This window comes from Triticum aestivum, chromosome 7A (assembly GCF_018294505.1).
Source record: "Triticum aestivum cultivar Chinese Spring chromosome 7A, IWGSC CS RefSeq v2.1, whole genome shotgun sequence".
Lineage (NCBI taxonomy): Eukaryota > Viridiplantae > Streptophyta > Magnoliopsida > Poales > Poaceae > Triticum > Triticum aestivum.
In genome coordinates this window covers 560,444,360-560,469,798 of record NC_057812.1, presented here as the reverse complement: position 1 = coordinate 560,469,798, position 25,439 = coordinate 560,444,360, and the positions used below count along the sequence as shown (strand labels likewise).

The 25,439-nt window shown below is 47.8% G+C and overlaps 1 protein-coding gene across 1 annotated transcript; it reads right to left on the bottom strand.

Moving 5' to 3' along the window:
* Positions 1-261: 261 nt before the first annotated feature.
* On the bottom strand, positions 262-3,810 carry LOC123148242 (uncharacterized). Its single transcript, XM_044567628.1, has one exon. The coding sequence runs from the start codon at positions 3,449-3,451 to the stop codon at positions 623-625; it is 2,829 nt and encodes a 942-aa protein (XP_044423563.1). The 5' UTR covers positions 3,452-3,810; the 3' UTR covers positions 262-622.
* Between the last annotated feature and the right edge of the window lie 21,629 nt (positions 3,811-25,439).

Below are 25,439 nucleotides of genomic sequence, written 5' to 3'. Positions count from 1 at the left end.
GGTACATAGTTACCCAATCCACCACAAACCAAACACATATACTCCCTCCGTTTCTTTTTACTCCGCATATAAGATTTAGTTAAAGTCAAACTGCACAAAGTTTGACCAAATTTAAATAAAAAAAATATGAACATCTACAATACTAAAACTATATAGTATGAACATATGTTTCATGGTGCATCTGACAATATTGATTTCATATTGTGAATGTTTATATTTTTTAATATCAAGTTAGTCAAACTCTACAAAGCTTCACTTTGATCAAACCTTATATGCAGACTAAAAAGAAAGAGAGGGAGTACTACTTAAGTTACATGCGGGAGACCATCTCACAAAATTGCCACAACGGACAGGAGCTACGGAAATTTACTTACAGACAAACGTGCCCGCTGCTTGTTAATCTCTTCCCCTGAATTGCAGGGGGTGGGCCCCTATAATCCCTAATTAAGTGTTGCCACTTCATCCCGTAAGCTTCAGTCTGTAATTCCTATCCGTAAGTGTAGCATGGTTCGACCATCTCATACCCACTTGATCTCCTCCTCTGCCAAGGAAGGAGCTTTGCTACATCTACAGGCGATTTGTCACGGAAGGGGAGTTACGGACTGACATGACCCAGTTAGAATCAAGGGGTGGGGCCAGCTAAAATCAAGGAGGAGTAAATTCGTAGTGGAGAGGAGGACACATCTCCCCGTGAAATCAGCATGTAGCACTCTTTCCATAAGTGTAGGATTTTCGGCCAAGGAAGCGACAAGGCGCCGGCTCCAAGCCGTTGCTGGAAGAACAAGAGCGCCGCCAGCAACGCTGCTCCGCACAATACAACCACATCCCACGCGACACCAAAGAGGTCGCCGCGAGGACTCGCGTAGATGTCAGAGGGGCTCATGCTCGGCACGTAGACCTGCCTCCTGACCACATCATACAGGTGAGGCGCCACCCGGATCATGGTGCCGCCCATGTAAAACCACGGCGAAATCGCTCGGACTCTGGAGCCCGACAAGGACGCGTTCAGGATGACCTGAGGGAGCAGGAAGCCGTCCAGCATCAGCCCCGCGTACGACACGATGCCGTCCCGGAGCGTGGCCGCCTCTCCACCGACGCTACCGGCCGGCGAGCCGCCGCGGACACTGATCGCGTGGACGGTCGCGGTGATGACTCCTCCGAGCAGGTACAGCGGCAGGCATACCTTGAACACGGCCCTCTCCGAGACGGACGTCGTCGCGGGTTCGCTCCGACCGGCGGCCGGTCTCAGCCGGCCGACCAGCGCCAGCTGAAGAAGGCGGAGATGCAGCACGAAGACGACCAGCGCAGGCACACTCATCATCACCTGGTTCAGCTCGAGCCACCCGCTCGTCGAGCCAAGAGAGTACTGGCTCCTCCTGCTCATGAAGATGACCTCGAAGCTGAGCGCCAGAGGGGCGAGGTGCCCCAGGGCGAGGACGGCGAGCATGGTGATCGACGTCGCCGCGGCCGCCCCGGGGCTCTTCCTGGCGTGCAGGATCTGCAGGGCGGCGAAGACGCACGACAGCGTCGTGGAGGCTACGAGCGCGACGCTCTCCAGGTCCATCCTCGACACCGCCTCGGACACTTGCTCCGTGTACATCCCGTACAAGGTGATGTTCATCGTCTCGAAGAAGAGACGGTCGGACCTGTCCCTGAGGCTGCTGATCGCTCCGCCGCCCCCGAGCCCCCCGAGGGAGGCAAGCTGCACGGTGATCAGTATCCGGCAGTCCGTCGAGCCGTTGCGCCGTTGACAGCCGGCCATGCTCAGGATGCCCCTCCTGGGATCATACACACCCTCTGCCGAGGTCGAGATTCGCCGTTCTTCCTCTGGCCTATGGGAGTAGGACACATTCTTGGTTGGGCGCAGCCACTCGTTGTCCGGTGGAGCATACCAGTGTATATCGTAGCTGATTCTCAGCAGATCGTGCTCCGTGTCACCCGCCGCAGATCCGGGGAGGGAATCGTCGGCGGACCACCCATCCTCGTTTACCATCACCGAACCAATGGCGACCGGGTGAGCCTCGCCCCGCCTCGGGCTGTTGGCCACGAAGAAATGGAGCTTGAAGTCATGGTAAGCAGAGTTGCCCGGGACCGGGAACGATCCTCTGATCTTCTCCTTGTTGATCTTCAGGTCATGCTCCTTGGCCACGTCGAGCATCGTGTCGTTGTAGGTGTACCTCACGTCCGAGAGGTTTCTTCTGTGGTCGTGGATGCTGAAGGCCGACATCACGCCGCCGGTCCTCCCATGAGCCGGGTTCCAGAGCGCGCCGGCCACGACGCTCCGCTCGAAGATCGTCCACTCGGACGGGAGCCAGAAGCTCAGCTCGATCCCGCACTCCCGCACCGCCAGAGTTGACGGCATCGGCACGGAGCGCACCACCCGGCATGCTCTGAGGCAGAGCATGTCCCGGGCCGAGTCCCAGTGCCCGTCGGCCACGACCGCCTCCTCGTCCACCAGGAATTCAGACCGACGCCCCGCGTCCCCGGTGTCGTCGGAGAACACCACGTACGCGCGCACGGCGCCGTCCGGCGTGCACTGCATCCGGTTGACGTGCATCCGCGGAAGCTTGGCCGGGGAGCCGCCGTGGTGATCCTGCAGCCTGTACGTGGTCACGAGCCGCTCTTTCAGGTCGTCGCACACGAAGCTGCCGCCGTCGAGCTCCCGGGGCGAGCCCCTGGCCGGCTGCACCGGTGGGCTGCAGGTGGCGCGCTCGCCGTACTCGTAGTCGTCGCCTTCGGCGTACGCGAGCAGCTGGATGGCCCCGAAGCCGGCGGAGCCATCTAGACTGCCGTTCACGAAGGGATCGGCGAGGCTGGAAGGACCGGGGACGCGGAGGCGGAGGGCGACGTGCGCGTACCGCTTCACAGATCTGTCGGCGGCGCGCTCGGTGCCCGTCCCGACCATGCAGAGCTGGAGAGAGGCGGAGGAGTAGTAACCGTCGAGGACGAAAGAGATGTACGCGGGGACGGTGTAGTTACCGCGGTTTCCATGGCGCCGGTGGTACTCTCCGAAGCGGGGCCCGGCGAGGGTGAGGGTGGCGGTGAGGTGGACGAGAGCCGGGTCGGTGGTGCGGACGGCGCGGTCGGGGAAGAGGGAAAACGAGCGGTAGCTGCCGTGGAGGTGATCGTCGGGGGAGAAGAGGCTGCCCTCGCCTCCGGAGAAGTAGCCGTCGTATATCTGGAAGGAGCGGGCTAGCGAAAGGGCGTCGTCGGCGTCGGTGTGGCGGTCGGGAGCGGGCGCCGGAGTGGGGCAGACGGAGGAGTAGGAGCGGGCGAGCGAAAGGGCGTCGTCGGCGTCGGTGTGGCGGTCGGGAGCGGGTGCGGGAGCGGGGCAGACGGAGGAGTGGGAGCGGGTGGAAACAGCGGCGGAGAAGGTGGCGGTGGACGCAAGGAGAAGCAAGATGAGGTGGCGAGTGGGCTGGCAAGGGTTCTTCAGTGGTGGCGGCGCCATTTTTGGTAGACGCCTAGACGGAGCTGGACGGCTGGTTAGCCGGGGAGGAAGGAGGTCATATTCACTCCAGTGTTACTAGTGGTTGCTGCTGCTGCGAGATGGGGCGTGGAATGGCTTGACTTTCCGATCTGAATCCTTTGATGGATGTCCGATGATCCGATCTCATCTGATCGTGTCCTGAATCCTGATGAGTTCCCATGCTGGCGGTCAACCCTCTCCGTCTTCGTTGACCGAACATGTGGACTATTTTATTTTATTTTGATTGAAAAGGAAGGACAAACCACTATTAGTGTGGAGTGATGGAGCCAACGAACAACGCGTCCCAACTCCCACGTCAGACATAGTACATTTGTGGACGAGATGACTAGATGCCCTGTCACTGGGTGATCCTGGACAAGCTTTGTCAGCACTCAGCAACGCCTTCCGTCGGAGTTGCATCCGCGGGTCAGTCGTCGCGTCGGAGCAACAAATCGGCGTGGACGGCGACCTACAGCCTCCCTGATAACTTGTCCCAACCGTTTTGCCCCTGCGATGACCCACAGCATCGCCTCCGTCTTGATGTTTTGAACGAGGATTGTCGGAGGCGTGGACTTGTCGCGGAAGACCCTAACATTTCTTTCTCTCTAAATGACCCAACTTACCAGCATGGTTATAGACGGCAAAGGGACATGTTGATCCATCACTCCTTGATTGACCACTCCAACTGCCAAGTTGTGGTGTTAAGGTGCATAAGTTGTAGCCGTTCCCTTCGTCAATCTCCAAACTCTCAATGTGTATCGTCAATTCACAATTGTAAAGCAAATGAGAGGTTGTTTCTTGCTCCATTTAGCACAAGCGGCACATACCGCAATTTCGCCAACCATGTTTGGCCAATCTATCCGACGTCCAAATCCTATTTTGAATGGCTAACCATGCAAAAAAAAAATTGACCTTCAGGGGGGCCCATGCTTTTCAAACCATGCATTCCATAGAGGTGTGGGTTGCGCCCAAGAATTGCGCCTTGTAGTATGCGGAGGCCGTCGAGTAGTAGCAATTTCTACCGATGATTTTGTTAGTTTTCCTCGTCTTTGTTGAAGACGAAGCTCGTATTTGAGAGAGGTTGCAAACTTGCCCAACTTGACAAGCCTCGTGCTGGGTGATTGGTGCATGGCTGCTGACTTTTGTCCACTATTCTACATTCTGCACCGGTCGCCCAAACTGAAGGAGCTAAGTTTGAAGCTTGACATGTTACTAATGCTTACTCCTCCTAGATATGTATGTCTAGTTGCCATTTATTTGCTGCAATAACTTCGGTATCGTTTCGGCACTCTGCAGGCGCACTGTGAAACATGCAAGAAGGTTGAATCTGTAGCGTTACCAGCAAGGGGAGCACCGCTAGTCAGGAGCTATCAAGATATACGAGAGATGCTGCGATTACAGAAATTTTCTAGTACGAAAAGCTCCACCTGGGGTTGAGGCGTCGGGATTAATTATGAGGGGGGGGGGGGGGGGGGTCGATTGATTGTATTGGAACACGTCTTCCTGTAAGTCCCTCCGTAACCCCAGCCCCCCGTAAGTGTAGCATTTTTGCTTTGGTCATGTACTGATCTTTATTTTCCCGTTTATCGATTCCCGATAGAACTTTCTGAAGTTGATCAAGCTTTTTACTTGAATTTTTTTCTCCCTTGGAGTGTAGAAACACTGTTTTAAACTGAACATAATGATTTTGATTGATTTTTCTTTCTCAAAAAATATTGGCTTCTGGTACGTTGAGATCTCTTGGAAGTACTTCAAGATTTCAACCATGGCACGCTGGATATACGTAGTTCTCACAAAAACAAAACAAAAAAGTTAATACTCCATCCATTCGAAAATAATTGAAGTTCTAGGAATTTTCTAAGTCAAAATGTTAAAGTTTGATCAAGTCTATATAAAAATCCGTAAATATCTGCGATATCAAATATATATAATAGAAAAATTCATTTCATAATGAATCTAGTGAAGTAAAATTTGGTTTCGTAGATGTTGATAAATTTTGTTATAGACTTGGTCAAACATAATGAAGTTTGACTCAGGACAATCCAAAAACTTTTATTATGTTGAAGCAGAGAGATTACATATACTTAGTTTAAACTCTGGTGTTGTTATTATCCTTCCAGCGTCTTGAATATTACCTTTTGAGGGTGGGGATGCCCTAACACAAATTTTCTTATTGGGCTAGATTTTTTATTATGCTCTTCGTCGGCCAGACCATATTGGGCCCAATTATTGTCGCTGACCAGTTGCTCAGTGGAAAGGCGGCCCATTGCCGTAGCACGCGAATGGAGTGAGTGAGAGCGAGACACCAGTTGCTTCTCCCGGCCGCGCCGCGCCGCCGCCCCCATCGCCAGCTCGCTGCGCCGCATCGCCGACGCCTCGACCGAGTCATCGGGCACCACCACCGCTGTAGCACCTCCCCGACTGTTAGGTCAGTACACCTTCAGTTTCTACCAGCGGAAATCGGAGTGAAGAACCCTAGCTATTTCTGGACGAACCAGTTTAAGAGGTCAGCAGGAGTAGCTAATCACTTGTGCGTATGCACGTCAGATGGGGTATCTGCAGAACGGTGCCAGTGGTGTTACCTAGAGATTGCTAGCTCTGTGCGTAATTTGGTCAATCTCTAGATTATTTGCAAAGACTAAAGTGAGTGCATGAACTGTTAAGTTATTTTACAGATTTATGTGAAATAACATAATGATCACCACATTTCCCTTTTTGTAGCCAGATGAAGTGGGCTAAAATTTCTGTTTGTTGCAAACTGACTACCATACTCTGCATCTACCACCATTTTTGCTACTACTGTTGAGCTTATGTTTAACTGTCGTCAATCATTGAATGTTGTAATTCAAAGTGAAATGTTTTGAAGAATACAAAAATACTTTGTGAAGCTATAGCAGTGATTATTGGATTATTTCAATATCTTAGACAACATAACTGCTTAGCAAAATTCCTATTAGTGCGTTGAAGTCATTCTCCCCCTACCTCTTTTTTTTCAGTGCAAGAATCAATATTTCCATTCAAGTAACGAAAGGTTGCTAACCCAGTATAGACTTATTTTGCTTAGAAATTTGCTCGGAAGAAATGTCATAGACACAAATGTAGAAGGATGTTGGCATTTACAGCTGAAATTTTCCACAGAATTTTGCTCGAGGCTGCATATGTTTTTCCTTTCCTAGACTGTATCCTTTTACACAAGGTCGCATTGTGTGATTGCCAGTACAGTTGCTTCAAGATTGATACCGTCTTGTGTATGGAACCATCTCATCTCATCGTGTATATCTAGGATTTCTTCAATGTGTATATCTGTGATTTTGATTATTTATGCATTGGCTTTGCCCTTTGTTGATTCATGCAGCCATCCTGTTTGATAAAATGTCGGCACCTGCATCCATTCCCTGTGGTTCCAAGAGTGTGCGAGGCAACGATAACGGTGTCGACAGGCTCAGCAGCCTGTCCGACGATCTGCTCCACCACGTGATGTCCTTCCTGCCGACGCCGGAGGTCGTGCGCACAAGTCTTCTCTCACCAAGGTGGCGCAATCTCTGGAGCTCTGCACCATTTATCCACATCAACAACAAAGACTTCGTGGTTAAAACTGATGTGGGCACTGCTTGCTTTGATAACCACAAGCTGGAGAACTTCGTGGACCACTTACTGCTCTTGCGTGATGGCACTGTTTCCTAGGATGAGGTCCGGGTCTTCATCACGGGGGGCAGTAGTAAGAAGAGGTCTGTGTGGATTCGTCATGCCATCAAGCACAAAGTTCGTCTCCTTCATATTTCTGGATTCTTCATTTTGGATAGTACAGCAATGTTTCCTTCTCAGTACCTCAAAAGAATCAGGCTCTAGTATGTCCGTTTGAATGATTGGTTTGATAAGCCGCTGAATTACGATTGGCCTGTGCTCGAACATCTAGAGCTGGACAGTTGCATTCTCTATACAAGGGGATCTCATCGAGCTCACTCAAGGTTCTACATATCATCCAGTGTGTTATTGGCAATGATCTCTTGATTGGTGCTAGGAACCTTAACCATCTCTCTATCATTGACCCAGAATGTTGTTCTGGTGCTATAGTAACCTGGGATCTGTCTTCTCTAGTGTCAGCTTCGATTAGTCTACGGTCTGATGAGTTTCATTATGACGATGACACAGAAGTGGATCATCGTATACTTGACGGCCTTTCAAATGCCACAACGTTGGAGTTTGCTAGGAACGCTATAAGAGGGGCTGAGCAAAGCGGTAACATAGCCAAACAACAGTTTGCTAGGAAAGGTGAGTTAGCGGCTTGACATGGCAATATGGGAGGCATGATAAAGCAAGTGGTAGGTATCACGGCATAGCAATAGATCGAGCAACTAGCAAGCAAAGATAGAAGTGATTTCGAGGGTATGGTCATTTTGCCTGAGATCCCGCAAGGAAGAAGAACGAGTCCATGAAGAAGACAAACGGACGTAGTCGAACGAATCCTCACAAACGCAACGTTATCGGAACCAACCCGAAGAAGAAACACCGAAAAGAAGCAAACACCGTAGTAAACAACCACCACATAAGCATGACATGATGCACAACCAAATATGATGCATGTCCGGATTAATGAGGCATGGCATGGCATGGCAAAGTGCACAAGCAAACCTATAAATTAAATGGAGCTCCATATGCAACGAGTTGCATAAAGACGAAACACCACATGACTTATTTAGTTCTCTTCCGTTTATGTACTCAACAATATTAAATGTTGATTAACATGGCAAGAGGTGAAGCAAAACAAAACTACCTATCTAGGCAAGTTTAAATGAGGCCGGAAACAACGAACAACAATCCCGGTAAATCCCCATAAGCACATCTTAGGTTTGGTGTTGTTCTTCCCTAAACACAATTTTAGGGTTGTTAAACATGCAAAGCAATGTCACCATGTTAAACTAGGCATTTTTCTACCTCATTTACATATAAAGTTTGTTAGGTTTGGAGCTACGGTTATTAAGCTATGAAATAAAGCATTTTAACAAGGCATAGGAGCAAATTTAACCAAACAACATTTTAAACATTTTTTAACAAGGATGAAAGTTGCAAATTATTAATCTACACAAAATTCTAAGCAAGTTTCATATATTAAGTTTTACATGTGATGCTTAGTTTGTGAGTTAAAATATGCATGAAGACTAGGAGTTTTTCTGTAAAACCGTAAACTCTGGATAAAGGACAAATTCGTAGAACGGGAAAAAACATGACATGGGCTGAATCTAAGGCGGACTGGGCTGCGGGGAACTGCTCACGCTGGGCCAATAGCAGCTGGGCCGGCTCTGTGGGCTGCAGGAAAGAGGTGGCGCTGGGCCTTGGGGCGCTAGAGGGGAGGCAGCCCAGGCGCTCGCTTGAGTGAGGCGCGGTCAACAAAGGCGGGCGAGCGCTCATCTCCATCGCGTGGACGAAGCAGCAGGGACATGGCGAAAGGCGCAACGGACGGGGCGCGGCTCAGGCAAGGCGGCGCGGAGGAGGTCTGGGGATGGGTGATCCATGGCGGAGGCGGCGAGATCCGGCGGTCCTCGGCCGGATCTGACGCAAAACGGCGGCGGTGGTGGACTCGGGGTAGATCATGGGCGTCCATGGCGTCGATCCCTGCGAAGAGAAACGAGAGAGATGAGAGAATCTGAGAGAGACCATTGCCGGGGAGCACGAGGAAAACAGAGGGGAGGAGGGAGAGGAAGGCCAGAGTCCTGCTGGTTCGGTGCTGCTCCAGTCCGACGGAACTTGACGGCAGCGACGCGGAAACAGAGCTCTCCGGCGCGGGAGACTAGCGAGGGAGGTGGCAGTGGCTTGGTGGCTTCCCGGCGAGCTTGGTCGCAGGGGCATCCGGGTCCGGGTCCGGCAGCAGGGTCTAGGAGGGGGCGCACGAGGAGGAGCTCGGGCAGGGGATCCAGGGGCGCGGTCCCGTTGGAGCTCGAGGGAGGCAATGGATTGATGGATTGGCTGTTGACTGAAATCGAGGGGCGGAGTGGACTGCTTCGGTTGGATGGATTGATGGGACAAAGGAATTGGGGATGCATCCCGAGAGATTTTGAGTGGGTGGCGGCGGCGGACACGGGATGGATGGGACAGATCCTAGGTTTTAGGGTTGCCCACTATTTATATTGCAAAGGAATTTAGGATAGAGGCTATCACGTCCCTACGATCGCAATCAGACAGTCACGAATAAAATAGTTAGGGAGTCAAAATAAGAAAACGGTGATGTATAGTAGACGTTTGGGGATGATCCGGACCCAACGGTGATGACTGACCGGGTCGAGTCCGGGATAGCTTTCGGACGCGCGCGCGAGGAGGTCCGTTGCACTGTGCAAAGAGGGGTAGGCATGGGCCTAGGTGGACTATGGAGAGCGGGTTGGTCTGAGAGAGAGGGGAGAGATGCAGCCCGACACGATTTCCGGAGACCGAAAACGTCCGACGATAAGACCGGCTATACTGCCGCTATAGTTATTCGTTGAGGCATCAAACGGACCCCGAACGCGATGAAACTTGGCAAGCGGCCTACTGACAACAAAACAACACCGCACGCCAACTTTCATCCCATTCCGAGAACATTTTCTGGCCACTTATAAAATGCTATTTCGGACGTGCCGCGGGCGCGTGCAAGTGTGTCTGGGCTCAGAACGGACAACGGACGAAACTGGGGGAAACACGGACGGATGCAAGTTTTGAAAACATGATGATGCAATGCACATGATGACATGGCAAGATGCAACATGCAAGTAAATGACAAGACAACAACAGCGAATAACTGGAAGACACCTGGCGCATCGGTCTCGGGGCGTCACAACACTCCACCACTACGAGAGGATCTCGTCCCGAGATCTAGAATGGCACCGGAGAGAAACGGAAGAGGAAGAGAAGAGGTAAAACTAAGTTGCTTCTTCACAATTGAGTGAATCCAAAGAACCTTGTGAGGTTGAACAAATTTAAAGAAAGAATACGACGAAGATGAACAAAGTTGAAAACACTCCGTTAGAAAAAGAGGAACAAGGAACATTACGGAAACCTTGTAGGTTGAAACACATAAGAAAAAGGTTGCAATGGACAAGAAGTATATGCAAGCACTCCGGTAGAAACGAGATGTACAAGGAACGATAAGGATCAATAACGACAACACTCCGGTTGAAAATGGAAGGCAATCATATGAACTTGGCAAAATGAATGCATTTCGATGAGACTCCGGTTAGAAGAGGAATGATAGACACAACACCCCGGTTAAACAAGATAGAGAAGGAATAAGAATGATGTAATTTGGGAAGCACTCCTACCTTAAATGGAAGAATTTGAGCATGACCTAGACAAGATGAGAGGACACTTGATGAATCAACAACACACTGCCTCCAGAACTATTGAAAGAATGGCACAAGGGGTAAGAAAGATTTCAGACAGCACTCCGGTTGAGAAGGGAGGTAAACTTGATAAGATGAGAGAGCTCGAATGAAAACACGACACTCCGGTTGGATGGATAAGCAAAAGAAAGAACATGAACTTCACAATACGAGATGATGAGTGAAGAGAGCATCATCACAATGCCTCCGGAAGAAATATAAGAATGGAACCAAAAGAACAAAGAAGAAGACAACAAGTTCTGCCTGAAATGAATTTGAGAGAGCATCCTTAAAAAGAAGGATTGAACGGAGTTGTTGGGAAATCAACAACGAAAAGAACAGGCTTGTTGAGGGCTTATGGAAAACATCTCAAAAACTTGAGGTGAAAACCTGCCACAAACGAAAACAATTGCTTGCTTGAGAGCGACGGAGAGATGAAAACATCTTTCACCGCGAGAATAGGAGGAAACTTGGATTATTGATAAGCACCCCAATAGCAACATTCCTTAGGGAAGGTTTTAGGTGAAACATTACACAAGATAACTCCAACGAAGAGAATGATGGATTTAAAATACCTCATTCTTAACAACATGTGAATTATGAAACATGAACTCAAATTATCATGAATGGCATAATACCAGCGCCAATGATACGGTAGAAAGAATTGCACTCCAGATTGCAAGATGGAGAATACTTGAGCTCCTTAGAAAAGAATCTCGATGAAAACTTCGAGAAGGAATTAAATCCTTTATGAACCATCATGTAGAGCCTCCATGACGAACTCCGGTAAGAAAAAAAATGAACAAACGAAATGAAGAATGAAAAGAATAAGATTGAAGCCTTGCAATTATTAGATGAAGCTTTGCGACGAGATAAAGTGGAAGCTTGGAACTCCGGAATAAAAGATAAAGCATCTCGAACCAAGAATTTGATGAGCCTATGGAATAAAGAATTAATCATTTGGGTGAATCCAAAATAAGAATTATGTTATGCCCATCCTTCACCAATTTGAATTGATGACAAGCAATGGATTTGGCATACTGCTTATTCTCGTAGAAAAAGGATTAAGATAGATATAGCGCCAACTTGAGAAGGTCTTCAATGATTCACCGGTAGGATTGGAACAACGAATAAATTGATATGATAACAACGGAAGAGAATCCTGGAAGAACCACCGTAAGAATTAAAAATGAAAGTGGCAAAGACACAAATCACCGGAAAGAATTGGAAAACGAATGACGATACTTGAGGGGATTTGATACATGAGGACGAATAGATCGCGAACTTATTAGAGAATATTTGAATGATGCACCGGTAAGATTTGGAGAAAGAGAGCTGAAAGCTGAGAATGAATACTTCTGAGATGATGGGCTCTGGAGAATCAAACTAAAAAAACTCCTGAATTGCTCCGGATGGGTGAAAAGGATTCTCACAATCGAAAACAATTATGAGAGGATGGCATTAAGCTAGAACCACGAATCTTGAAGAGAATGGAGCAAGATTTAAGATAAACTCTTTTTCGGTCTTCAAAATCTGATCATTATGACGAAAAACACCACCATGAATTATTTAGACACTCCGGAATGAAAAATTAGAAAGGTTGAGCCAACGATGAAAAGAATGTGCAAGATCTTGGAGAAGGCATTTGACTGATGACAATTCATTCTTACGTCAAACTTTGAAATGTATTTGAAAAGCTCCGGAAAAATTAGAAGAGTCAGGTAAGATTCTGGGAAAAGACCTGTGGGTTAGGGCCCACTCAAAAGAAACATCGTTGAAAGATTTGAAAGAGAGATTGCGCCGATAGAATTAAATGGTTTGAATGAGATAACAACCTCAAAATAGGTTGAACGGATCTTGAATGAAAAGACGAGTCTACTGAGATGTCTTCAGCACTCCCGAACAAATGCGTAGCGAGAAGTGAATGATTATGAGGTGAACCGACATGAGAAAGCATTTGAAGCGAGGAAAAGAATACGATCAACCTTGAAAGGCTCGAGTTGGAACCACCGGAGAAGAAAAAAAGAATGATGAATGATGAACTTGTAGATCATCTTCACGAGAACCACCGGGGAAGAACATTGATTAAAAAATAATGAAGAGACTTCACATGAATAAAATGGATACTTGTTTATGAAGTCTGAGTCCTTGAATGAAAAGGATGGGTGGGCGCAAAGACAATTTGGAATGGATGAAACGAGCACCGTCGAGAAAACTGAGATTGGATCTTGCAAATGTTGGAATGATCGAATCCACTTGAAGAGAAAGACATCGGTTGAAAAGGATTGACATGACAATCTCGGTTATCATGAAGGATTAGTATTCACATAGGAGTATGAGAACACTGTTTAGGAAAAGTATGGAATCAACACTTGACTTCGAAGCAACTCGAATACCACAACTCAAAAACAAAACACAGGATTGGCTTGCAGAATAAGCCGGAACAAACATATGATAGAGATTTCGTCCGAAGTTTTTGTGGTGGGGCCCACACGGGCTCGATCGTACAACACCATCATGTACAAGGCAGTGCACATGACATATGAAGTGTCCCCGAGTCAGCATAGCCAAGGACTCTTTAAGACACAACGAGACCACTGTAAAACCAACCGTTGATAGGCGGACCACTAGACGTCGAACCCCAATTTCATATCATACATCTGTGGGAAAGATATCCTAGGAGCTACTTGAATTCCCACTTATAAACTCCCAAAACTTTCCGGTTATGCAATCAGGTGTTGGGGATACAGGGGAAGTATAATATCTCACCCAAAACTAGCAAATCCTACATTCAGCTGTATCCATCCTTCAACACATAACGAAGAAACCTTCGGAAATCATTTACCTCAACCTTCAAAAAGCATCCGTTATACGAGTTATGGCAATACTCCCGAATCCCGCCCCAGTACTGGGTGGCGTCGAGGTTATCTCACCAATAACTGCATAAAAGAGATTTTCGATGTCGGCGAAACTCAGGTATTCCAGAATTGCAATGATAAAATTGTGACGACAACACCTCGGGGCTCAACTCCCCGGGACAATGCCACAACCCCTAAATGTCAGGAGGCACCAAGAACAATGTTCTCGTCATAAAACCATCGGAACGATTCCAAGATACCGCGTGGTCCTAATTTTTTTCTAGTAAAATTTGAGAAGAGAAAAGTCAAAAATCTACGTCAGGATGCCTCACCGGAGCGACGAAGGGACTGAGGAGTAAAAAGAATCCTATTCTCCGATATATATAATCCTATAAGACTCAAAACATTTTTTTCTAGACTCAACAACGCCAGCGATTCGATCAAGCAGGGGGCTCCTAAGTTGGGGAAGGCTCTGATTACCAACTTGTAACACCCACGATGCGGCTATATCTCCCACGTGTTGGAGCATGACTTAGAGGCATAACCGCATTGTAGGCATGTCGCAAGAGGGGTAATCTTTACACATTCCATGTACTGAATAAGAAAGAGGTACAAAGTTGGCTTACAATCGCCACTTCACACAATACATAAAAGTAGCATTACATCAACCAGATACAATCAAGGTCCGACTACGGAACCAAAATAAAAGAAGACTACCCCTAATGCAAAAGATCCCCGATCGCCCCGACTGGGCTCCACTACTGATCAACTGAAACGAAACAACACGATGAACAAGATCTTCATCGAGCTCCTCCTTGAGCTCGGTTGAGTCACCTGCACGGTATCATCGGCACCTGCAAGCTGGTTTAGGAAGTAAATCTGTGAGCCACGAGGACTCAGCAATCTCACACTCGCGAGATCAAGACTATTTAAGCTTATGGATAGGAAAAGGTATGAGAGGTGGAGCTGCAGCAAGCACTAGCATATATGGTGGCTAACTTACGCAAATGAGAGTGAGAAGAGAAGGCAACACATGGTCGTGAACTAGAACTAGAAGTGATCAAGAAATGATCCTGAAACTACCTACGTTCAAGCATAACTCCAACACCATGTTCACTTCCCGGACTCCGCCGAAAAGAGACCATCACGGCTACACACGCGATTGATGCATTTTAATTAAGTTAAGTTTCAAGTTCTCTACAACCGGACATTAACAAATTCCCATCTGCCCATAACCGCGGGCACGGCTTTCGAAAGTTCAAAACCCTGCAGGGGTGTCCCAACTTAGCCCATCACAAGCTCTCACGATCAATGAAGGATATTCCTTCTCCCAAGACAATCCAATCAGACTCGGAATCCCGGTTACAAGACATTTTGACAATGGTAAAACAAGACCAGCAAAGCTGCTCGATGCGCCGACATCCCGATAGGAGCTGCACATATGTCGTTCTCAGGGCAACACCGGATGAGCACTCTGTACAACTAAAACTAGCCCTCAAGTTTCCCCGAGGTGGCGCTGCAAAGGACTCTAGTTCGGACCAACACTTTGACAAGCACTGGCCTGAGGGGGCTTAAAATAAAGATGACCCTCCAGAGAGCGACTCCCAAGGGAAAAGTAGGTGGTGGTGAGGCAAATGGTAAATCCAAGGTTGGGCCTTGCTGGAGGAGTTTTATTCAAAGCGAACTGTCAAGGGGTCCCCATAACACCCAACCATGTAAGGAACGCAAAATCAAGGAACATAACACCGGTATGACGGAAACTAGGGCGGCAAGAGTGGAACAAAACACCAGGCATAAGGCCGAGCCTTCCACCCTTTACCAAGTATATAGATGCATTAATTAAACAAGAGATATTGTGATATCCCAACATATCCATATTCCAACATGGAACAAACTTCATCTTCACCTGCAACTAGTAACGCTATAAGAGGGGCTGAGCAAAGCGGTAACATAGCCAAACAACGGTTTGCTAGGAAAGGTGGGTTAGCAGCTTGACATGACAATATGGGAGGCATGATAAAGCAAGTGGTAGGTATCACAACATAGCAATAGATCGAGCAACTAGAAAGCAAAGATAGAAGTGATTTCAAGGGTATGGTCATCTTGCCTAAGATCCCGCAAGGAAGAAGAATGAGTCCATGAAGAAGACAAACGGACGTAGTCGAACGAATCCTCACAAACGCAACGTTATCGGAACCAACCCGAAGAAGCAACACCGGAAAGAAGCAAACACCATAGTAAACAACCACCACATAAGCATGACATGATGCACAACCAAATATGATGCATGTCCGGATTAATGAGGCATGGCATGGCATGGCAAAGTGCACAAGCAAACCTACAAATTAAATGGAGCTCCATATGCAACGAGTTGCATAAAGACGAAACACCACATGACTTATTTAGTTCTCTCCCGTTTACGTACTCAACAATATTAAATGTTGATTAACATGGCAAGAGGTGAAGCAAAACAAAACTACCTATCTAGGCAAGTTTAAATGAGGCCGGAAACAACGAACAACAATCCCGGTAAATCCCCATAAGCACATCTTAGGTTTGGTGATGTTCTTCCCTAAACACAATTTTAGGGTTGTTAAACATGCAAAGCAATGTCACCATGTTAAACTAGGCATTTTATACCCCATTTACATATAAAGTTTGTTAGGTTTGGAGCTACGGTTATTAAGCTATGAAATAAAGCATTTTAACAAGGCATAGGAGCAAATTTAACCAAACAACATTTTAAACATTTTTTAACAAGGATGAAAGTTGCAAATTATTAATCTACACAAAATTCTAAGCAAGTTTCATATATTAAGTTTTTACATATGATGCTTAGTTTGTGAGTTAAAATATGCATGAAGACTAGGGGTTTTTCTGTAAAACCGGAAACTCTGGATAAAGGACAAATTCGTAGAACGAGAATGTTACGGCATATCTCTCTCAAGGTAGTTTTGGTGATTGATGATAACATGTTTGCGGACTAATCTTGTGCGTTGAATTATTCTCAGATTCTCCCCTGGCACGAGACGCTTTGTTCCCCTCGGAGTGTATTTCAAGACGATGTAGCTCTTTCGTTTCTTTCTAGGTGGGCTAGTTGCGTAGAGGGCACCGTACTATCAAGAGGGGGTCCGCTGGGGTTTTGCTTGGGTGGAATCATCACGTACACATCAGCTTCTCACCCTCCGAGCTTTTCCTGTCCATTGAAGAGATCTCTCCTCTCTTCCTTGTTCTGTCTAGGTCTAAGCGGCAGTACCGCGCACCCAGCGGTAGTACCGCTGAGAAGCCACAAGCGGCAGTACCGCTTCGTAGCGGTAGTACCGCCGTGGCTCCATAGCAGTAGTACCGCTGGGGGCTTGGCACCTCCGCTGGTCCTTAGCTTTTTGAGAGATCCCTTCTCTCTCGCGCGCCCCAACGGTAGTACCGCACTGCCTACGGTACTACGGCCGAAGGGTCACAAGCGGCAGTACCGCTCCACAGCGGTACTACCGCCCTTGACCCCACTGTCGTAGTACCACTGGGTAGTTTGGCTCCTACCGCCTCGATTTGAGAGGTCTTTTTCTCGTGTCCGGTTTTGCGGCACTAGTCACGGTTGTAGTGGTGGTAGTACCGTTCCAGGAGTGGTAGTACCGCCCTACCACCGTGGTAGTACCGCATTTGGGTCCGTTCCCTACTAAGTCTCCTCAGCGTGGCAGTACCGCTGGTTGGCGCGGCAGTACCATCGCCTGGCGGTAGTACCGCCCCCTCTCAGCGGTAGTACCGCCCTGTGCGGGGCTGGTTGGTGGGGGGCAACGGGATTGTTGCCCCCACTATAAAAGGGAGTCCCCTTCCTCCTTCTCACCCACCTCTTTCTCCCCCAAGCTCCATTTATTGCTCAAGCTCCATTAAATACTCCAAGCTTCATTTCCGCCCGATCTATCTCTCTAGCCAATCAAATTTGTTGATTTGCTCAGGAGTGGTGGAGAAGGCCCCGATCTACACTTCCACCAAGGGATTTTCGATTCCCCCACTCATCCCTAGCGGATCTTGTTACTCTTGGGTGTTTGAGCACCCTAGATGGTTGAGGTCACCTCGGAGCCATATTCCATTGTGGTGAAGCTTCGTGGTCTTGTTGGGAGCCTCCGATTAAGTTGTGGAGATTGCCCCAACCTTGTTTGTAAAGGTTCGGTCGCCGCCTTCAAGGGCACCAATAGTGGAATCACGACATCTCGCATTGTGTGAGGGCGTGGGGAGAATACGGTGGCCCTAGTGGCTTCTTGGGGAGCATTGTGCCTCCACGCCGCTCCAACGGAGACGTACTTCCCTTCAAAGGAAGGAACTTCGGTAACACATCCTCGTCTCCACCGGATCCACTCTTGGTTATCTCTTACCTTTACTTGTGCAAGCTCTTTATTGTTTCTACCCTTGCTTGCTTGTATGCTTGTTGTTATTGCATCATATAGGTTGCTCACCTAGTTGCACATCTAGACAACCTACTTTGATGCAAAGTTTAATTTGGTAAAGAAAAGCTAAAAATTGGTAGTTGCCTATTCACCCCCCCCCCCTCTAGTCAACCATATCGATCCTTTCAATTGGTATCAGAGCCTCGTCTCTTTATTAAGGACTTTACTATCCAAAGAGTATGGTTGATACTGTAGACGGTGTGGAGGAACACTCGGGTGTGAATCCGATCTCGTCTACGGGAGATGGGGGAACTTCGGTCTCTCGTGAGGAGTTCAATGTGGCCTTGGAGACATTGAAAACCTCCATGACGACCGAAGTTGAAAGCATGTTTACTAAATTTCTTGAGGGGCTTAAACTATGCACCACACCGTTGAAAGTGGGTGATTCCGCCAACAAGGTGTCAGATGCTATCCCTGACAAGGGGGAAGCTAGTAGTGAAAAGGCTCCTTCTTCTAGTGGCAAGAATGGCACCGGCATCTTTGCCCATGTGGAACCACCACTTGTTTATGGTGGACCGGTTCCTTCCACTCATTTGAATCATGCCGGTCCTCCCCCTAAGATTGTGAAAAATGAGGATTTTGATTCTTGGGTTTACTGCTTTAAACGTCATTTAAATCATGTGAACACTAACCTTTGGAGAATCATTGAAGAAGGTTTCTATCCACATGATCCAAGCAACTTCACTCCTCGAGAAGCCGCGGACAATCAATTCAATGAGAATGCTCTCTTCATCATTCAAGATGCAATTCCACCCGAAGACCTACCTCATCTTCGTCCCTTCGCCTTGGCCAAAGATGCATGGCATTGTGTCGTGTCTCTCTATCGGGGAAGCACAAGCATTCAACGCTCCAACTATGAAGTGGTACAAGATGAGGCCGATGAGTTTGCAGTGAAGGAAGATGAAGAACCTCGTGAGCTTTATCGGAGAGTAACCAAACTCGCGGTCTCACTACGAGATCACGAGAGCAAGGACACGGATGACAATTGGATCAAGCGTAAATTCCTCAAGGCAATGATGCCCTACCACAAGGCCATGTCCTCCGTCATTCGTCAAAGACCGGACTTCCACACTTTGACCTCAAGCGAAGTATTGGATGAGTTTGTGGCCATGAACATTTTGGACAAGACCGCCGACAATGCGGTGCTCCGTTCTCAACTAGCAAAGAAGCCTAACCTTGCATTAAAGTCCAAGCTCATCGTGGAAGAAGAAGAAGAGGAAGAAGAGGAGAGCAACCCCGAAGATACGAAGTATGCATATCATGAACACATGGCACTTGCTTCAAGGCAATTTTGGAGCAAGAAAAACTCGAGGCCCAACTTTAGCAAAAACAACTCGAGTGGCACAAGGGGCAAGCAACATATAAGAACTTGCTACAATTGCGGCAATGTGAGTCATTTCGTTGTGGAATGCCCGTATGAGAAGAGGGAAGACAATGGTGGCAAACTCATCCGAAAGGACAAGGCCAAGTCGTTCCCCAACAAGAACAACTTCACCAAGAAGACTCCTCCCAAGGCTTTGGTTGTGCAAGAAGAGTACAATGAGGATGATGACGATGATGAGTCAGTTGCCATGGCCTCCGTTGCCATTGCAACAACGTCACGGGTGTCTCTCTTCGACTCACCCAATGAGAGCATCACCGCCAAGTGCCTCATGGCTAAAGCCACCAACAAGGTAACCTCCAACATCAAAACTACCATCATTAATCATCCTTCCCATACGAATAGCATTAATGAACTTGAGGGAGCTAATGTGGAGGCTAACGAGTTTGAGGCTTTTATGGGCAAACTCAAGGGAAAATCCAAGAAGCACTTTGTTGCTCTCTTGGAACAACTTGGTGAGGCCAATGACATGATCGAGGCTCACGAAGACACCATCTCTATGATGGAAGGGCATAGTCGTGACTATGCCGGTGAGATTTCGGATCTTTCCAATGCTCTTGAGGAAGAGTGTGGTCTTCGTTTGGCTCTTGAGGAGTCACACAATGTTGATCATGCTAAGTTAAAGAAAGATTATGATCATGCCCTCATTGTTTCTCATGTGCTAAATTCTGAGAAGGCCAAACTCGGGGTTGATCTTGCTAGACTCAAAGAGGAGTTTGATATACTTGACAAGGCCCACAAGGCCTTGAAGGGTATTCACGCTAGTCTCAAGGAGTCTCATGATCAACTCCAAGTGAAGCTAACTAAGGAGAAAACAACTTTTCCTCATATGGTTTTAATTGATAATGCAAATGCTACTAACCCGTTTTGTGAGCATATACATCTTGTTGAGGAAAATGCTAAGTTGAAGGAGCAACTTGAGAGAGGTCTTGCGACTTGCATACAAGGCAAGAAGAACCTCAACGATCTCTTGATCAACCAAAATGGAGGTGTGGCCAAGGAAGGGGTTGGGTACGTGCCCGACTCCAAGAACAAGAAGAAGAATGACAAGACCAAACGACCTCCTCCCCTCATGCAAACCTTTGTGAGGGAGGGAGAGAGTGCCCCTGAGGAGAAGAAGAAGAAGAACAATGTCAAGAAGGGCAATGGAATCCCTCCCAACAAAGCCGGCGATTTTAATCCTTCTTATGTGTTATGTCGTGCTAGTGATGGGCATGTTTATGCCAAATTTTTTCGTTCTCTTCATGAGTACATTGAATGGTCTATTTGGGTTCCTAAGACCCTTGTTACTAACATCAAAGGACCCATTACAAAATGGGTACCTAAAACTAAGCATTGATCTCTTGTAGGTGTTTGCTTCCGGTGGTGGATCATGGTTGCTCGATAGCGGAGCTACAAATCATATGACCGGAAGCAAGGACTTGGTGGTGGACGTGCACAAAGTTCCATCTATGCCCACCAATGTCGAGTGGGGTGACGCCTCATCCTCTAAGGTATTGGGACTTGGCAAGGTGGTCATCTCTCATGATCTCACGATCGAGAAGGTCATGCTTGTTGAGTCCCTTGCATACAATTTACTTTCCGTTCATCAACTTGCAATCATGGGCTTTGCCACTTTCTTTGATATCGATACCGTGGCCCTCTTGTGGAGCAAGACTCTTAAAGTAGCTTTTGTTGGGCATGTCGAGAATGGTCTATATGTGATTAACTTTTCGGAGCGACCCACTAAGACCGCGACATGCCTAATGGCTAAAGTTGATGTGGGATGGCTTTGGCATCGCCGTTTAGCCCATGTCAATATGAGATCTTTGCAAAGTCTTCTCAAGGGGGACCATGTCCGTGGACTAACGAATGTTAGCTTTGTTAAAGATCGTGCTTGCAGTGCCTGTATCGAAGGAAAGCTACATGAGAAGGCTCACCCTCCCACGACTATCATTTATTCAAAGAGGCCCTTGGAGCTCCTTCACATGGATCTTTTTGGGCCCCCATCCTTCGATAGTCTTGGAGGTAGGAAGTATTGCTTGGTGATTGTGGATGACTACTCAAGGTACACATGGGTGTATTTCTTCAAGAGGAAGAGCGAGACCCAACAAACCGTCATTGACTTTGCAAATGAAGCACAACGTCACACAATGCAAAGATCTTGATAATAAGAAGTGACAACGGCATCGAGTTCAAGAACTACACCTTGGATGAATTTCTTAGTGATGAGGGAATCAAGCATCAATATTCCGCACCATACACCCCTCAACAAAACGGTGTTGCGGAGAGGAAGAACCGGACGTTGATGGATGCGGCAAGGACCATGATGGCGGAGTTCAAGTCTCCATACAACTTTTGGGCCGAAGCCATCAACACCGCGTGTCATGCATCCAATCGGCTCTACCTCCGCAAGGGCTTGAACAAGACCCCATATGAGATACTCACCGGTAACAAGCCCAACCTCAAGTACTTCCGGGTATTCTGGTGTAAGTGTTTCATTCTCAAGAAAGGTGTTCGGTTGTCTAAATTTGAGGCTAGATCTTATGAGGGTATATTTGTTGGTTATGCTGCAAACTCTCATGCTTACCGTGTCCTCAATAAATCCACGGGACTTATTGAGGAGACGTGTAACGTGGAGTTTGATGAGAATAACGGCTCCCAAGTGGAGCAAAGTGGCACTTGTGATGTAGGTGATGAAATTCCTCCTCAAGCCATAAGAAGAATGGGTGTTGGTTTCATCCTACCCATTGAGGAACCCCTTGTGGCCGGAGGAGAAGGACAATGCTCCACTCAAGTGGAGCCATCACCAACCCAAGGCCCACACGCTTCCGAAGAACAAAGTGAAGGCCCTCAACCTCATGAACAAGACCAAGGGCAAGATCATACTCAAGACGGTGTTGACACACCAAGTGATGCCCAAGGTCAAGTTCTCTCCCCCGAGCAAGTTCAAGATCAAGAACAAGTTCATGACGGCGCTCAAGATGATCAAGTAACCGCTCCTCAACTCACCACCGAGGAGGAATTAGAGCGTCGTGCCGCCAAGGTTGCTTCCAAGCTCTCCACCAAGGATCATCTCATGACGAATGTGCTTGGAAGTTTAAGAAAGGGGGTAAGCACTCGTAGACAATTAGCAAATTATTGTGAGCATCACGCGTTTGTCTCTTGTGTGGAGCCCCACAAGGTCTATGAGGCGCTAGAAGATCCGGATTGGCTCAATGCCATGCACGAAGAACTCAACAACTTCGAGCGCAACAAAGTGTGGAGATTGGTGCCAAGGCCAATGGGGAACCATAATGTCATTGGAACCAAGTGGATATTCAAGAACAAGCAAGATGCCCATGGGATTATCATTCGCAACAAGGCTCGTTTGGTAGCACAAGGCTACTCCCAAGTCGAGGGTATCGACTACGGTGAAACCTTTGCTCCCGTTGCTCGTCTTGAATCCATTCGCATGTTGATTGCATATGCTTCTCATCATAACTTTAAGTTACAACAAATGGATGTGAAGAGTGCTTTTCTTAATGGTCCCATTAATGAATTGGTTTACGTCAAGCAACCCCCCGGGTTCGAGGATCCCTACTTTCCCGATAATGTGTATCAACTCGATAAGGCACTCTATGGCCTTAAACAAGCCCCGCGTGCGTGGTATGACCACCTTACCGAGTTGTTACAAGACCGTGGTTTTGAAGTTGGGCTAATCGACCCCACTCTTTTTACTAAGAAGGTCAAAGGGGAGTTGTTTGTGTGCCAATTATATGTTGATGATATTATCTTTGGTTCTCCTAACAAAGCTTTCAATGAGGAATTTGCCGCTCTCATGACCTCAAAGTTCGAGATGTCCTCCATGGGAGAGTTGAGGTTCTTTCTAGGGTTCGAAGTGAAGCAAAGAAGAGAAGGAACTTTCATCAATCAATCCAAATACACTCAAGACATTCTCAAGAGATTCAAGCTAAGTGACGTCAAGCCGGCTTCCACTCCAATGCCCACCAAGTGCCAACTTGACTTAGATCCCAATGGTAAAGTGGTGGATCAAAAGGTATATCGTTCCATGATTGGATCCTTGCTTTACCTTTGTGCATCTAGACCGGACATCATGTTGAGTGTGGGAATTTGTGCACGGTTTCAAGCCGCACCTAAGGAAAGTCACTATGTGGCGGTCAAACGAATCTTTCGATATTTGGCTCATACCCCAAACTTTGGCTTATGGTACCCAAGAGGATCAAACTTCAAGCTTGTAGGGTACTCAGATTCCGATTGGGCGGGAGACAAAGTGGATAGGAAGTCCACTTCTGGAGGGTGCCAATTCCTTGGTTGCTCTTTGGTAAGTTGGTCTTCCAAAAAGCAAAGTTGTGTGTCTCTCTCGTCCACCGAAGCAGAGTATGTGGCGGCCGGTAGTTGTTGTGCACAACTCTTATGGATGAGGCAAACTTTAAAGGATTACGGTGTCACTTGTGACAAAGTGCCTCTTTGGTGTGACAATGAAAGTGCCATCAAGATCTCTCTCAACCCAGTGCAACACTTCAAGACGAAGCAAATTGAGATCCGGTATCACTTCATCCGGGATCACATTAGGCAAGGAGAGATCGAGCTCAACTACGTCAACACTCATGATAACCTTGCAGATATCTTCACGAAGCCCTTGGATGAAGCAAGATTTCGCGAGTTAAGGCATGAGCTAAATATCATTGATTCGAGCAATGTTGCTTGAACTCGTGCACACCCTATCACGCTCAACTTGTTGTCTAGTTTAGGTGTAGGCATGGACATAGGGGGAGTGTTGTTCTCTCAATGAACTCTCCCTCCCCCCATTATGCATGAATTGATCAAGTCTTTCACCTTAGCCATTGTTGATGGCACTTGTGCTTCAAAGACGAGTTTTGGTCATGGGCCCAAGGTTAAAATCTTCGCGGTGCCATACCTTTTGACTCAAACATAGGTGGCCTGGGCCACCGCCCTCTTTTGAAGAGGTGTGTCTTGGTCGTTTGCTGTTGTGCTTTGTTGTTTCTCTCTTGCCGTTTTTGTCGTTTCGTCAAGCTAGAGGTGTGTCTTGGTCGTTTGCTATTGTGCTTTGTTGTTTCTCTCTTGCCGTTTTTGTCATTTCGTCGAGCTAAAGCCGTGTCTGTTTAGTTGTCGTGGCGTGCTGGGCAGTACTACCACTGGTGGTGCGCGGTACTACCGCTTATAAGCGGTACTACCACCCCCAGCGCGGTACTACCGCTGAGGGACAGGACCTGAGGGTTAAGTCGAGGCAGGGGGGTTTCTTCTCCCGCATACCCATTCACTTCGCCCCTCTTGTCTCTTCCTCTCTCCAGCCTCCTCTTGCCGCGGGAGGGCTCCGGCGGATCTCCGTCTCCGGGGCGTCCCTCTCCATTTCCTTTGGTGGAGTCGATCCCCACCTCGTCCTCTTGCCATGGATGCCGGTATTGCCCCCGTTCCTTCTTTCGTTTTGTCTCCTTTTTGTTCTTGTTTCTTAGGGGCAATGGTGGTTGCATCTCTAGATTTTTGGCGAAATCTAGGCATGAGTTGGTTGGAGAAGGCAACTAGACTTTCTAGATTAGAGTTTAGTAGGATTATTTTTGAATTTGGTAGGCCGGTAGTGCCGGATCTGACCACGGTAGTAGGAAACCACTGTTTCACCGCCTCGTGCTATGAAACTGTTGTTTATCCGCCTCAAGCCGTACTACCGCTCCCTTTGGAGCGGTACTACCGCTTGACCTAGAGCGGTACTACCGCTCCCTTTGGGGCGGTACTACCGCGGGGCAGGTCACGGTACTACCGCGGGCAGGTCACGGTACTACCGCTGCATGCCAATTTTCATCATTCTCTTGCCTTACCTTGATCTTTTTGTTGTGTTTGTTGGCTTATGCTCGTTCTTTCTGGTTGTTTCGCGTTGTTCTTGTGTTTGGCTCCAGGTGATGACCGTTCCGAGCAGTAAGGTCGCTGTATCAACCTCGGGCG

Coding starts and splice junctions, on each gene's coding strand:
- LOC123148242 (XM_044567628.1), bottom strand. CDS start 3,451: ATGGCGCCGCCACCACTGAAGAACCCTTGCCAGCCCACTCGCCACCTC.